Source organism: Panulirus ornatus, chromosome 32 (genome assembly GCF_036320965.1).
Source record: "Panulirus ornatus isolate Po-2019 chromosome 32, ASM3632096v1, whole genome shotgun sequence".
In the NCBI taxonomy this organism is placed as follows: Eukaryota; Metazoa; Arthropoda; class Malacostraca; order Decapoda; family Palinuridae; genus Panulirus; species Panulirus ornatus.
Window position 1 is genome coordinate 23,939,135 of NC_092255.1, and position 16,120 is coordinate 23,955,254.

A 16,120-nucleotide genomic window follows, 5' to 3' on the forward strand; every position below is an offset into this window, starting at 1 on the left:
TTTTAATTCTGAAATCTTGAAAAAGTTTGATGCAAAGTTTCATTTCTTCTCTTTTGTGATCAAACAGTAGTAATATAGATTGTGTTATATTTGTACAGAGAGATGTACATAGAAAATGTTTACCCTGTCATGCTAAATTTGTTGTTCTCGCTCTCTTCTTCCCTTCCATCCCTCTCTCCCGCTCCCCATCCGTCACCCTGTTCCCCTTCCCCTCCAACCCTCCGTCTCCCAAACTCTGCTCACTTTGGCTCCCCCGCCCACCCTGACATGTCTTTGGTGTGCCATAGTAACGTGGTGTGTGCATGTGTGTGCGGCAGGTGTTGCTGGTGTCGAGCAAGAAGGACCCGTGCGTGTGGCTGGTACCGGGCGGTGGGCTGGAGGCTGGGGAGGACACCGTCACCGCCGCCAAGCGCGAAGCTTGGGAGGAGGCAGGCATCCATGGACACATCTCCCGCTACCTCGGGCTCTTCGAGGTGAGTTGCTCCTGCGTTCTGTGAAGCTAGTCTGGGAGCTCCAGCTGTCACCATATTTTGGAAGGAGAGAACGTCTGTGAGTATTGGGGTGGGTGGGGGGGGGGATTATCATCTCTTGAAGGGCTGTAAATAGTCTTACAAAAAAAAACTGTGCAGCAGTGCATGCTGACCTGATGCTAGAGGGCCAGACTTTTGTACAGAAAGTGCCCGCGTTTTTCTCTCGATCTTTAACATTAACCTAGGATGGTTAGGGTCATGTATGATATATATATATATATATATATATATATATATATATATATATATATATATATCAACTTTATTGTTGATAAGATTTGTAAAATGATAGGTTTATGAACGCTCGTTGTATGTCTTGGACAATCACATGTTTACCAAATGGCTTCTTAGCTTCGTCTCTTCAATGTATATCAACTGACTGTTATATTTCTCTCTTGTGTCTCCCCTGATGATGTGATTATTACACGAAAGTGCACTTGGGAACTTTTCGTGTTTCATTTTTCCCGTGGACTATGATATATGTGTGTAAGTGGATGTATCTTTGTTTTCTGGCACAACCTCGCTATCTCTGGTGATAGGTTAGGTATGATGCTAACTCTCAAGTTTCCGTCACTCAGAGACACCGAGTCCTGAAGTATATGTCCTACCAATTGATGTCATATTGAGGCCTTTTTTTTTTTCATTACTTTACACTTAATCAGGTTGATTTTCATCAACCATATATCAAACCAACTTTAGAGTCTCCCTAGATCCCCTTGTACGATGATGCAATTCCTCTTGTTTTTCATACATTTTCAAGACCTTTGTATCATATATAGGTTGCAGTCCAGATGCAGACAGCACCCAGCCTTTCATTTTGTCTTAAGAGAGAGCTATCTCTCGTAGAATTCAAAGAGGTTTGGCAAACATGACTTGCATTCCAACTCCTGGCACAGTATCAGTGTAATCATATAAACCCAGACTTCCGCTGTAATTTTACTGGATGTTTCTTAATTGACTGAAATTGATCCCCCACCCCACACTCACTGGACATCATTGCACATTTTACGCATGTTGATTTGGGGTTTACATTCTTGTCTCTGGGTTCATTCACTCTAAACAGTATTGTGTAATAAAAAAAGGCAAAACTGCTTCTTTATGAAATTCTGTAGCCATTTTTTTTAATAAGGTTTCATGTTTTATTAGTCTTGTGAGCACAAAAGTGATGCTACACTCTGCTGAGTTGCTGGCTGTTGGTAGGCATTACTACAGTTGTGAATCGTTCTTCGTACAAACACAACTTGGGTTTTGGAATACCCATTTCATAAAGTGTATTTCATGATGAGAATTTTGATAGGCAAGTGTACTAGTTCACTAGCAAATCAGAAAACAGTAAGAAAGTCTACAGCACCGGCAAAGTATTGTCTTTGATATATTGCCATATCTAAAGGTTATTTTACTCATATTTCTTTGGCAGACCTGTCATCATTCAGGACTTAAGAAGCACCGGACAGCAGTATATGTCTTCATTGTCACCGAGGAACATGCAGATTTTCCAGAAGCAAGACTTGGTGAGGCATATTAAAGGAAACAAGTATTGTGGTGTGATAATGAGCTTGTTTAGAAGTACATTTCTTAGGTAGTGCTTATGATTACATTTTTAAAGTAAGATTGATTTAAAGTTGCAAATAAGTTTGCATAGTGCATTTTGATTGGATGAATGTTTGTCATCCCTTCACATTAAATGTTGAGGAACAAGAGAAAAGATGTACTGTACATCATTGATCAGATGCAATGTAGTGAAATTTATTTTCACTTTATATCTTGCTTATGCATTTCTGTAACTTATGAAATAATTGTGCATCTCCTGCAGGTCGTCGACGTCAATGGTTTAGTATGGAACAGGCACTGCTTCATTTAGCCAGACACCGTCCCCTTCAGAGTGCTTATCTTCAACTCTTAATGATGTCCAAACTCAAAGTTGCAGCTGCTTCCTAGAATTTATAAAGGATGGTAGAAGTTTAGCTGGAGGCAGAAAGGTTGTAAGGGTTGGAGTTGTGATACTTAGTGAGACATAACAGTATTTGTTTTGATTAGGAAGAGTATTTGGGTTAATTTTTCCTTTTATCTTTAAGAATTTTATGTTGTAAAACTGGTTTTTCATCAGTTTGCATTTGGAACAACTGGTGTTGAATTGAGTGGCCACACACACTGAAAGAATTAACCAGATAACAGTATTTAGATGTTGAGTGTGATTGTTTTGGAAATAATGCTACACATAGTTCAATGAAATGAATATACAGAATATGTTACTTCCACATGTATACATGTGTTATATCTAGTTTAGATAAAGACAGTTATGGTCTAGTTTTGTATCTGCTGGTGCAGCAAAGAAATGTGTTGTGTTCCTCGAATGTATCCCTTTCTTCCATCTTTTATATGACTGCATTATGTCAAATCATAGTTAATGATTCTCTCATTGATGTGTGCACCTAAAACTTATGAAGTTATTCATAATTTTTTGCTCCTAACAACTTATTGCAGCAGTTATTTTGGAAAAAATCATAGTATCCCAAAAGTTCTGTAGTTTTAGATTTTTTCCTGGTATTATTTATGATACTTTTAACATTGATTAGGAAAGGTCTTGAAAAAGGTAAAAGCTCTTTCAGGTTCATTATTCTTGTTATACCTATTATACAAATATTTTCTGTATATGCCATACATATATATATGTGTATACTGGAAGAGTTTAAGTGCATATCTTATTGCATGTAGATTCACTCTTGAAAATTTGAGATGACCAAGCTACTTTTCATTCGGCTTTTATGAATATGGGTTTATAATTTCTGTGACATTATATATGTGACTCCTAATCATGATTTGTTTCACGTAACTTGTAATCATTCCTCCCAGCCCAACCTTCTGCCTTCTGCCATTAGTTTGTTTGGACTGATAGTACAGAGGTCTTTTCAAAGGTGCCTTGCTCTTGAGGGGTTGACATAACTCTGTGCACTTGCTCTGTTGTATATATATCATATATTGTAATTATTTTTATATCGTATACTTCATATCTGGTGCTCATCCATATTCAGTTCTTGTTCCAGTGATGAGATGTTGTGGTAATTTTAATCTGGATTGTTCAGTGAACTTTCCTTTTCTTGTAAATCATCAGATGTCTCCTTAACTTAATTTAATGTCTTGCCAACAAACAATTAAACATCAGCCATCAGCAATGTTACAGAGAGCATGTTGCTAAAGAGACACTTTTACTATGATACTTATGTTTTCAAGCTAAAATTTACAAATGAATTTCTAGTGGTAATTTTCCTAAATTTTAAGTGACAGCAAGCATAACATACCACAATATTTTGAGTAATTTTGAAGGAATAATTTTGTAGCATTACTGTACTTTTAGTGTAACACTTTTATTATAGATCTTAATCTCAAAAATAGCCCTTAAAATTACTTGCTAAGTGCACAATGTTAGATACTACCTGAATTGTTTCATTCTGTTCAAATACTGTTAGAGCATAATTTTATAGAGCTGTAAGAAAAATTTAGTAATTTTTATACAAGATAATCAAGTCATGGGGCAGCGTCTGAATTATTTGGATATAGTATTGGATGTGGGGGCTGGAAATCCTACTCTCTTGTTTTTAAATTTCCAAAAGAAGGAACAGAGAAGGAGGCCAAGTAAGGATATTCCCTCAAAGGCTCAGTTCTCCATTCTTAATGCTACCTCGCTAACACGGGAAATGGCAAATAGTATGAATATTAAAAAAAATGAGAATGTGTATATATAGACCTGCATTCTACTGACATAAATTAAGGTTTGCATTCTATTGACATAAATTATGGTTCAAGAAAGAAATGCTTTCCTCCATGAGACGCTAATGATAATGCTTCATTTTGTAAATGTAGTTACAGAATCTTCATTGTTGTGATGTATTTTTGTTATTGTAGGGTTTAGGTTCACATTATGACTTACCAAAATGTGTAAAAGATCAGACCATAAGGAATAGAGTTTTTATGTTGAAAATTTGAATACTGAATGTTAAAAAGAATTTAAGAATGTTTGAAATTCAGTCTTATCGTAATCTTTTTGATTGATGTAAAACAAATTTGTTAAAGATATTTCACGTCCATATCCATGAAAAGAAAAAATAATATATGTCACTTCTAGAACATTTGTTTTAAAGACTTTGTTAGGTTCATTGATATGTGTTTAAAAGTTCTTCATGATGTCTCATGTGATGAGTGTGCTTCAAGATTATTTTCATTATATGTACTGTTTGAACTTTATGAATAAGTTTGCATTATCTAAGATGATAAGTAAAAACTTGCTTGCACATTTAAGGGAAGTAGATGAAATGCTGACGTCCTTACCATGACATGAAGTGTAACGATGGTATGCCATGCAGCTGACTGTTTTTCATAGATGTAATGTTGTTTATACTAAAACGTTTTTATTGGATGACATAAACTAGAAGCCAGATTGTCCAAGACATCAGTTTTCATCTTGAAGCAGCTTTCAATTTATACTATATATTTATAAACTTACAAGTAGATGTCAGCATTTGATGCCCTGCATGATCAGAATTCTAGTTAGTTTCCAGATATTTAACTGATTTATTGGTACTGTAGAAGATAACAGATGAACATTTATATACATTGTTCTAAGTTTCTGGGCTTCCACATGAATTTTTGTTTGACAATATGTTCACATCGTAAACAGTTGAAGGTGTTGATTGAAATACATACCATATGGACTCACTGGACATATAAAATCGATGTCTTTCACCTATTACATAGTCAAGTGCTTACCACACAGGTTAGGTACTCTTACTTCCAGTGTATTTACAGTTGATATACTTTTCCTTCCAGTGTATTTAGGGCATGTTATTTTTGATAAATCATGCAAACAGAATTGTTGCATGTTTTGACTTGCTTCAGAAACCAGTTATGCAACATTCTAAAATGAATTTCAAAACTTTCTCATATGAACAGAGTTTGATAGGAGTATGTTGAATAGTAATGATAATGTTTGCTTGAAATTACAGGAACTGAAGTGTTATGTGGTAAAAAAATAACGTTAAAACATTCATTCTTGAATATCTCCAAGTGATTGTTGTTGATAAGCTGTAACATATCAGTTATATGTATATGTATTATCTTTGAATATATCCATAATTTTTTTTACAAGACTTTGTTTTCAACCTCAAAGTTCACTTGAAATGCATTATTATCCAAAGAGGTATAGTAATGAATTTACTATGTTAATAAAAGCATCTGTAGTAGGTAGATTTACCTATATCTATAAACACATTTATCTCACAACCATACTTGCACCAAAAACCTATAGATTTTTTTTTTTCATACTTGATCACCATTCCCTGTGTTAGTGAGGGAGTGCTAGGAACAGACAAAGAATAGCCATATTCACTCTCATCCATTTTCTAGCTGTCATGCAACAAAACCCATAGCCCCTTGTCCACAACAAGGCCTCACAGACCTTTCCAAGGTTTCCCCTGGCCACTTCACAAGCCATGGTGCAATCCATTGACAGCATATTATTCCAGTTCACACTTCCGGGCACACCTTTCACACTTTCTGCATGTTCAGGCCCTGATCACTCAAAATTACTCAAATTAAGGCATTCAACTGCAATACCACCCGCTCCAGCTGCCTGTCTACATTTCATCTTATGCTAGGTTCACTTACAGCACACACGACATTTACTCTCCCGACTAATAACGTTGACACAAAAGCAACTCACATTCTAAATGCCCTGTGACACTAACTGGCATTAGATTTGGACGAGAATAATTTCTTAGCATTCTCTGGAAACAATTCATCCGTTCTACTCACCTGCCTGGTCTTGCACCCTTTCACAAACAAATACAGCAAAGTTACAAAACACGCGAAATAGAACACTTGGAACAGTCCCTGGCTGACTTGCAATATTCAACACTTACACATTGAAACAAAGACCTTCCCAATATTATCACCTCAACATGCTTGGCACTCAAATCTTTGCAGCAGCACCTCTCAAACCTCTCCATAACTAACCACCCACCCTTAAGTAAAATTCAAATGCTAAACTTTGCTTCATACTTCAGTCATGTTTACTTTCAGAACACCCCACCCCAGCAAATGTAACACTCAACAAAACACATGCACGCAAATAAGCTGACAAGCATTAAACAAACCCCTCCCAACTCAGTCTTAAACACCACCCCACTAGACATACATCATTCGGATCAGTCCCTAGACAGACATGAACACTATACATCACCCATTCCTATATTACTGCAAACACTGTTTCAACACATCTCAATCCCAGGACCCCTTATGTCCATGATGCAATAACCACAGGAAAGACACAACACACTTCTCAGATGCCTCACTCTCTCCCATATAAATACACACACATCACTGCCTTTTATGACCTATAGTTCATCCCATTGGATGTGGCAGTTCCTGAGTGATGCAAGATGTAAGTAAGTAGTATATATACAAATGGGTACCAAAATCCATCCCTACGTCCCCGTCGTGGTACCCGGGCAACGCATTACATGCGGCTAACAGGGCTCTGGAGAAGTCGTGACCAACCAGAGATGAATGTGAAATTCCTTGTGATAAGCTAAGGAGTACCTCAGAAACTGCATTGCGCTTCAGGAGTTTGACATTGAGTGACAGTATTTTTATATGGTAATTCTCAAAACAGAAGATACAAGAAGAAAAGTCATGTCAGTTCGGAATGAAAAGAATAAGATGTAAGTGTTAGTTATACTTTATTGTGTTCATTTAATAAGTTGAGGGAGAATTATTTATAATAAGAGAATGGATATAACAACAAAACCAAGCTGGTCAGAATTGTTAATGATCAGAACAGATGGTTGTTTTGAACACTGAAATTATTGAATCCACCAAGTATATGCTTCACAGCAAGGCTGTGAGAATCATATGTGGAAATGTATGAACATTGTAGTCAGCTCACACCAAATAATAGGGTAAACTCATGACAGCAAAGGCTGGGATGATATCGTTAACCCTTCGGTACTTTTTTTCCTCAATTAAGTGTACTAGAGTGCTCTTGCCCATTATTGAGACGTGCTTTCCTGCCACAAGATGAATTCCTCATGCATTGTAGGGTCTTTTGGTTAACCAGAGATGACGACCCAAACAAAGGAGGTCACTAAAGCTTCCTGGAGGCCTTGATAATCCACTAATGACAACAGTTGGTGGTTGTGTGGCATTTCTAGGGACTTTCTACTTTTGTGGCACCCGCTGCTGCATCCACACCACTCTTGCTTAGGTTTGGCCAATCTGGCATATAATGAATTTTTTCTGAACTGCAAGTATATAACTTTAATTCATAAGCAAAAAGAAAGTTTTAATGGTTTTTCTGCACCTAATCATATAAAAAGTTATGAAATGTAAGTGAATGTAACTTACATACATAGGGTTGACCAGTATGGTAGATATGTCTTTCCTGAAATAGGAATGGTTTTCTTGATTCATTAGATTTTTTTTTTCCATTAGAAAAGATGGTATTTTTTGTCCATTAGTGGAGGAGGCCAAAAGATCAGTTGTGCATAAAAAGGGTTAATGAAAACAATGTGGACATAGTTTGAGAAAGGTTTAAGATGCTTCAAGTAGTATAGGGAACGTGTGTCAATGTGTTCCAGACACATTTTCCAGTAGTAAGCTATATTGACAGTGTAATAAAGAACTCTGTTTGGAGCATTGAATTACTTATATTTGCATAGAAGCCCAAAAAAGTTATACCTCATAGTAAATATCAGTATGAAATGTAAATTGCTGAAAATAGCTAAAGAAACCCTACAGAATGGTATGGTAAGAGGCATGAGAGTTATTACTGTCATCTGGTCCATTGAGTATGGGATGAAACCAAGAGAAGATTTTATTTTTTCTTCTCTCTTTTACCTTTGATGGCACACCATGTTCTAGCTTTAGTCCAGTTACTAGTGGAGAACATTATGCAACATTGTAACATGCAGTCAGTATACACTATCACTATTAATGAGAGTAAATTAAATGGCAGGTCCTGATAAATTTTCCCTAGGAACAATGAAAAAAGTTAGAAATAAGGTGTACTTCATGATTGATCTTGGTACAGAAAAAAATCCAGAGATCAAGGAGATTTCTAGTGAAAGCTAATAAGTACTTGAATGGAAATTATTGTCCGATTTGCTTGATGTTTGTTATGAAATGTAAAAACATGCTTTGACAAAATTGTTGACAGCTGTCGGATCAACGCATGATTAACATTTGTCAGCATGATTTTCTAATGATATTTTTCATGTCTGATAAATTTGCTTGATCTTTTTATGTGATTGACGTGTATGATGAAAGTAAAGTGGCTGATATCTCATAATTAGAATTTCTAAAGCATTCCATAATGTCTTTCATTAGAGGTTATTGGCTCCACAGACGTTTGAAATTTGACCTTTTATTTTTCTGCTGTATTATAGCATCTCATTGCCTAACTTGATTTATTAATTATTCTCATATTATTGTATTAAAAATTGAACAAGGTTCTACTTTTCTTTCACTTTCAGACAAAGGTAAAGCAAATGGAGAATATTCACAGGAAATATTAATTATAGAAATTTGAAGTATACTTATTTGGATGATGATTTACAGTCCGTTGATCACACAAAGTGTTGAGAAGTTAGGAAGAATAAAGATACGTCATCAGTCTGCCTTCTGATGAAAACCTTTGATACATTGGTGGTAAGTACTGTACAGTATCTAGTATTTCATATTATAGATATGTTTTCTCATAGTTCAGTGCAATATTTTGTTACTGCAGAATTAGCTCATATATAAGTGTAATCATTTGCAGAAACAAAAATGACATCTTTTTTGCAAATCTGTACAATCTGTAGTGTAGTTATTAAGCTGACTTCCTGTCTGTTATTACTCCCTTTTATAAATAATTAAAAGTTTATGATATTAGCTCTTTAGTTTCAGATAAACATAAGTTTATAAGTGTAAGGTTTTATGTGAATTTCCCTATGCTCCACTAATCATACTGTTAAAAGTAATGAAATTAGGAATTTTCTGTTTCATTATTAAGTCCGTATTTTCTTTTGATTCAAATTACTTTTAATGATGAGGGAAAAACAAGTAATTCTTGTTCTTTATTAGAAGTTCTACATACATGTTCCCATCACAAAAAAAGAAAAAAATAATTGACCAATCTTATATCAGACTTTTCATCTGATAATAAGATACATATTAAACCTTTAGTATATATTAAATAGATATAATAAATAATCCTTAAACCACCCTTCCCTCCCCTCCTATTAAAGATAAAGCATTTAGTAACAATCAACAATATAGCACTTATAAAATATAATTTCTTGACAATTGCTGTGGAAGAAAAAATTATCTAGCTCTCTTTTAAGGCACTTGGTACATTATTGGGTAAGCTATCACCAACATAGAGGGCTAAGACTAATCTTAGAGTTTGTATCTATGCTGGCACTACAGAAGCTAATCATAACCTTGTATAAGTACTGTTTGTAATGGACAAAAAGAAAAATTAATGTCAACTATTTGACTACTGTAAAACGAAATTGTACTCATAAGAATATACAGGTATAAATTTTTCTGATGTAGTATCGATAAAATGATTGTTTGCTTCCATTATATTGGTTGTAGACAATACAATAAAAATGAAAATCTCTTTATGTTGCTATAGATTGCCATACTCAGGAAAGTGTATGTGATACACTTTAATTGGCACTATGTGACAATCTTTTTAGAAACCACATTATCACTGGGATAAACATAACTTTATGACAGATGGCAATATGTGCTCCTTAGCTTTGACATAAAGACCATCATGCAACTGTTTTTATTTTACATATTGCACACTCACACTTTTCTTCTCATCAGACTTTCCTTGTAAAAATACATTCTTGTAATACAGAATATGCAGTTTAAATATTTGAATGATCAGATTTAATGTTCAGACCAGTCTTCCTACATTCTTTACACTCAAAATAAAAAAAAGCCACATTAGTTACCGTTTGGTTCTACATGATGTCAACCATTTATAAGTGGGCTTTGTGTGTTATTATGGAACACAAAGTGCTATTGGAAGAATTTACCATAATAAATACACTAACAGTACACAAAAATGTAATTAATCTTTCACAACCTTCTTGTAATATGTGAAGTAACATTGCATAACTGGTAAATCTAAACCATAAATACCTACCTACATCATACCAAGAAGCAAAAGTGTCCATCACGTTGTCGCTTATTATCATGGAGTGACTTCCTTCTGGTAAGAAGCTTTCTTTAATGTGGTGATGATCTGTGACTGTCTTTGTAGGGTGAGAGTAGGATAATTAAGGAATAGATGTTCAGTGTGGATATTGCGTCTTGGTCATGAGGGGTCTTTTGACATGGTGAATGGATTTGCTTGTATAGTTGGAGAGATGGCTGGTTTACAGAGCTAAGACATGAAAGTGGGTAGTGTCATTTCAGATGGATATGTCTGGTAGAATGGAGTTTATGAATGGGCTAGTAAGGCAGTTGCTTAGTACTTGTCAAGTCATTACAGTGTGAAAGTGTTTAGTCTGAGCATGGTTTGCAGAGGGTGGTGGATCTGGGATATACATGTTGCTGAAGAGTGAAGCAGAGGTGAGCATTTTATCTTTGTTTTGGGACTTTTGGTTTGTTATGAAGTGATTTTGGTAGGAAAGGCTATAGCTGATGGAAAGAATTGTTTACCGAGCTTGTTGAGGCGTTTCTTTATTGGATTGTTTTTTGTCTGTGAAGGTGGAGAGTGTTTCTGGTTGTTAGTTACCAGTGATTGTTCTGAGTGCTCCGTCGTGAGTAATTTTGTTAGGTTTCAAAGGGTAATCATCAAAGCATGTGAGGTGTAGTGTTGGACGGAGCACATGAATAGTTTTTTAGATACTGAGGGATTCTTTTTTTGTCTGGAACTGGAACTGGTTAATGTTCTGAGGTTGTTTGGCTTATTTATGGCCTTTGTGTTGATGTGTGAGATGCAGTGAATGCTATGTGTGTCATTGTGTGATACCTTGTGTAGATGGTGTTTTTTTGAGTGGGAGTGGTTGAACATTCATGGTTTGAGGAAGATGATGGCAGATTCAGTTCATGTCTGTCAGAGTTTAAGAGGGTGACAGTGGATCCCTCTGGGGTGACATGACTGAATACTTATATCTGCATTCTCCTTTGTACTTTTGCATTCAGTACAATCTTTAAGATTCTTTTACATTTCATAGTCTATCAAAGACCTTTGCTTGTTCACTCATTCACTTCTGTGAAATAGCCTGCATTTACAACAGATATTTACCAGAAACATAACACTTTCAGTGAACATTTCCACCAGAAACTCACTGTTTTCTTTTACACCTATTACAAGAGGTCTTAGTAGGAAACCAAGCAACAAACATGTTAGAAAGGATGTGAAAGTGTAGTTATAAAGTAAGAAGTGGTGAAAACAGAGTATACTGAAATTCATTTATGTATGCATTAAGATATTGTGCCTCACTTTACAAAACTCCTCCTTACTGTACAGTTTAGTAGTACAATAAACTTTTAGGTTTTCATCAGTTTAGAAATTGTGCCTCATCTCAGCCATCAAATTTTTCACCTGATAATTGAAAACTCAAACCTTAGTGTTCAAGAAGAAAAAGCCTTCCATTGTAAATATCAAAAGATCAAAAGTTTTAAGATATTAGTACTGAACATTTATAGTAAAACACCTGAGAAAAATCCTACACTAAAAATGTTATGAACACACATGGAGGGATGTTGTAAAAGTGATTTCAGTGCTTTGTTTTGTGAAACAAAGGGATGCATTTTAGTCACTGTGTATGTTGCAGAGAATATATTAGTAAAGTAATCTATTCTATCTACCTATATATATAGGGGACAAAGAATACTTCCCACATATTTCCTGCATGTTGTAGAAGACAACTAAAAGGGGAGGGAGTGGGGGTCTGGAAATCCTCCCCTCCCATTTTTAATTTTCCTGGAGAATGAACAGTAAAGGGGGCCAAGTGAGGATACTCCCTCTAAGGCTTAGTCCTCTGTTCTTAACACCATCTCGCAAACATGGGAAGTGGCGAATATGTATGAAAAAAGATATACATATATGCACATGTACATATTCATACTTTCTTGCCTTCATCCATTCCTGTCACAACCCTGCCCCACAGGAAATAGCATCACTACCCCCTGTTTCAGCAAGGTAGCTCCAGGAAACGCAGACAAAAAGGGCCACATTCATTCACACTCATTCCCTTGCTGTCATGTGTAATGCACCGAAACCACAGCTCCTTATTCTCATCCAGACCTCACAGACCTTGCCATGGTTTACAAAGAGGATATATGTGTTGGAGGTGGAGGGAACAAGGAAAAGTGGGAGACCAAATTGGAGGTGGAAGGATGGAGTGAAAAAGATTTTGAGCGATCGGGGCCTGAACATACAGGAGGGTGAAAGGAATAGAGTGAATTGGAACAATGTGGTATACCGGGGTCAACGTGCTGTCAAGTGGATTGAACATTTGGGTAATTAAGACTAGTATTCTCTCCCAGTGCTAATTGTTGTTGCTTGTGAAATAAGGCATCTCCACATGCTGATAAAGCACTCCTTCTAGTATAAATGATAGTTGGAGAAAGCAACCTGTACAACAAGGCAAGAATCCCCACAGGGTCAGGCACGTTAACCCATTGTGTTATATGGGTAACTGACACTCATAAGATTTTATCCTGATGCTTATTATTGGTGCTAGTGACACATGCTATCTCTGCATACTGATAAAGCACTCCAACCAGTTTACATGAGAGTAGAAACAGGCAACTCATACAAGTATTGATACATTCCCCATGGAACATTAACCAAGTCCAAGTGTGGTCCTTTAAGGGTTAAAGATGTATGCCTTATATATTAGGTTAAGCCACTGAACTTAGTTACAAACTACCTTTTGGTTAGAAAAATTACTGTAATTTTTACAGTTGTGAGATTTTGAGCTCTGAAGAGTCATCTCATATTCCTCAAGTTCTGCGAGAAAAAAAATCTAACCCTGATAAATTACTGGGGCTTCGGGTATTTTGAACCACACTGAGGATAAGAGGGTTTATTGTCCAAGATGGAAGTAGAGTTTGTTGGGGTGAAAAAAAATCTGGCAACCATTTGGCTTCATGACTCAAGACCTGGACTATATCCATTTATACAAGATAGAGAACTGCAACACCCTCAAATAAAGCATCTTGAACATGAAATTCATATACTTTGCCATAGATTCTAATAATTGGATTCAGATCAGCATTAAAAAAGGCAATTTAAGTGTTTATGTATTCCTTAATGATACCGTAGAGGGATATTTTAACAGATGAGCAACAGTAGCCTGTATTTCTATAACCACTATTTCCTAACAGTATTCCTAAGGATCTTTCATACATGCAAGAAAATTGAAATCTCATGGTAAGCATAGGCCAAGGGTGAGATGACTCACAAACAAGGGCATAGACAGTTAATATACTGCACTGATAATAGTTTGCTTCCTCTTTATGACAATGTCTTGATTGTCTCCAATGACGTGCAAATAGCCTGAAGAGGCTAAGAAAGGCATTCTTTTCACAAGGGAGACAGAAAATCAGAGAACTTTGATGAATATTAGACTGCTGTTTTCACTCCTACACCCTCTGTCCAAAAACCCATTATCAGTCAGCTTATTCCTACATCAGATCTTGAATTGTATATTATAACCAGTAGGTGGCAGACTCTAAAGAGAAACTCCAGAGGATAGTGTGTTCAGCCTGGAAGTGTGTGTAAGAGAAACAAGTTCAAAGTGAACACGAATAAAGTAAAAAGGTACGGTAGAGGGGTGACTCAGGACCATTATAAATCTTTAGCCTTGAATGTAAAGGAAAGGATGAGAGTGGGTGTGATGGCTACAATCAGTGGCATGAGGCTCAATGACTGTGTATGAAATGCCATTGTTATAGAACAAGTGTGGTAAAGAGTTTAATCTTATCAAGAGGGCTGACCAGAATTTCCTGAAATAGTTCTGCCATATAGAGAGAATTAGTGAAGTGAGACTGCTAAAGATGATATATGTGTTGGAAAAATGGAGTGTAAGAGGTATTTGGGTATCTGGACATGAACATTCAGGAGGGTGAGAGGTATGTCTTGATTAGAAAGAATATGAGCAATGTGGTATACTGGGAGCATATGTTGTTAATGATCTCAGCTAGGGCATATGAAGTATTCAGGGTATACCTTGGAATGGTCTATTAGGTTTAGCTGTGAATGGTAGATTCTGATTTCAGTACTTAAAACATGACAATGCCAGGTAATGAGGCCAATGTTCATGTGTTCCTGATACTACCTCACAATGGCAGGAATGGTATTTTAGCAAAAGAAAAATTTAATCATATGTATAAACATAAATTGTTCCTTTTTGTAATATAAATTTTTTCATCATAAAACTTTAATGTAGCATCATTTATTACTTAAATTGCACATAACATGCTAGTAATAAATACTTATTTCCTTAGCTGTCTTGGACAGCAGTAATTACTGAGAACAGAGGAGAAGAGAAGAGAACCTAGATGATCTCTGATCTTACCTGTGTTAGAGGGAGAATGAGAGGTGTGTATGTGCATGCATGTTAGAAAGTTGCAAATCACTTATGTTTTCCTCATCATGCCATATTCATATCCTTGCAATAGGGTTCATTCTATTTATATTTTATTTTTTTTTTAAGGAAAAACTATTAAACAGTTTGAATAAATAACAATAATAAATTCGTTAAACACAGCCAAGCCCAAAATCCAAAGGCTAACTTTATAAAACAGTGGAACAATGTTCTATTCAGGATGGGAAATATTAGACCAGTATTTCCGCTTCCATCTCTCTGAGAGGACACCATTTAAACTTACATCAATAACATTATAAATTTTTGGGCTCTCCTACAATATCTCAAAACAGCTTATAACATTATATGCTATTTTCCAGCATAGCTCCTCTCACAACTTAGCTTTTTATACTCCCTACCAGTGGAAGTAAATTTTGTCAAAATATGTGGTTCTTTATTAACATTCCAAGTTAAAGGTTTATGAACCAAACATCATTCCATTTACTAATTCTTCTAGGTACACTAGTTGGGAAGACAATAAAGCAGTGAGACCTACAGTCTGTTCAAAGAAACAGAACAGAAGCTAGTGATAGTTTCACGTTAATCCATCTAGTGTTTCTAAATCTTCAGTGAGGGCCAAACACTCTGTAAAGAAATATTAAAAGAATTCAGAACTGTAGCAGCTTTTTTCTAATATTTAGGAAATAAATAATATTTTCATTCCTTATTTATAATCTGGTCATACTTGTTCATGATAAGGATAGAAAAATACCTGTCTTCACAATCACAGGTACTCTATAGAGGTGAATGGATATATATACACTCTCTGAGCCTCTTCTCACTTATTGTCTCTCTATGTCCATATCATTGCAGCATACTGTCTTCAGCTCTCTCAAACATATTCCTCTTACTATGACACCTCTCTCTTACTCTATCATTTCTTATTCCATCAACCCTCCTCTTACTGTTTTCAAATATTTCATTTTCAACGTATCC

At 35.7% G+C, this 16,120-nt stretch overlaps 2 protein-coding genes and 1 long non-coding RNA gene across 12 annotated transcripts in view; 2 read left to right on the forward strand and 1 right to left on the reverse strand.

Annotated features, from left to right (window-relative positions):
- Positions 1 to 5,666, forward strand: part of LOC139759188 (uncharacterized) — a 96,624-nt gene extending 90,958 nt beyond the window's left edge. For 3 of the 4 annotated variants that reach the window (XM_071681239.1, XM_071681237.1, XM_071681240.1), the window contains 3 exons: positions 318 to 473; positions 1,948 to 2,041; positions 2,344 to 5,666. In XM_071681239.1, coding sequence (XP_071537340.1) covers positions 318 to 473; positions 1,948 to 2,041; positions 2,344 to 2,468 — 375 coding nt within the window. In that variant the 3' untranslated portion in view covers positions 2,469 to 5,666. The remainder of the gene's footprint in view (positions 1 to 317; positions 474 to 1,947; positions 2,042 to 2,343) is intronic. The other variant, XM_071681238.1, reaches the window with a different exon arrangement.
- A 1,325-nt stretch (positions 5,667 to 6,991) lies between these two features.
- Positions 6,992 to 16,120, forward strand: part of LOC139759191 (uncharacterized) — a 62,958-nt gene continuing 53,829 nt past the window's right edge. For 2 of the 4 annotated variants that reach the window (XR_011715013.1, XR_011715012.1), the window contains exons 1-2: positions 6,992 to 7,246; positions 9,056 to 9,230. This is a non-coding gene — a long non-coding RNA (uncharacterized lncRNA). Of the gene's footprint in view, positions 7,247 to 9,055; positions 10,191 to 15,641; positions 15,782 to 16,120 lie in introns of those variants that run through there. The other 2 variants (XR_011715014.1, XR_011715011.1) reach the window with 2 other exon arrangements.
- Rip11 (Rab11 interacting protein) overlaps positions 9,628 to 16,120 on the reverse strand; it is a 60,650-nt gene continuing 54,157 nt past the window's right edge. For all 4 annotated transcript variants that reach the window (XM_071681242.1, XM_071681241.1, XM_071681244.1 and 1 more), the window contains one exon: positions 9,628 to 15,769. In XM_071681242.1, coding sequence (XP_071537343.1) covers positions 15,751 to 15,769 — 19 coding nt within the window. In that variant the 3' untranslated portion in view covers positions 9,628 to 15,750. The remainder of the gene's footprint in view (positions 15,770 to 16,120) is intronic.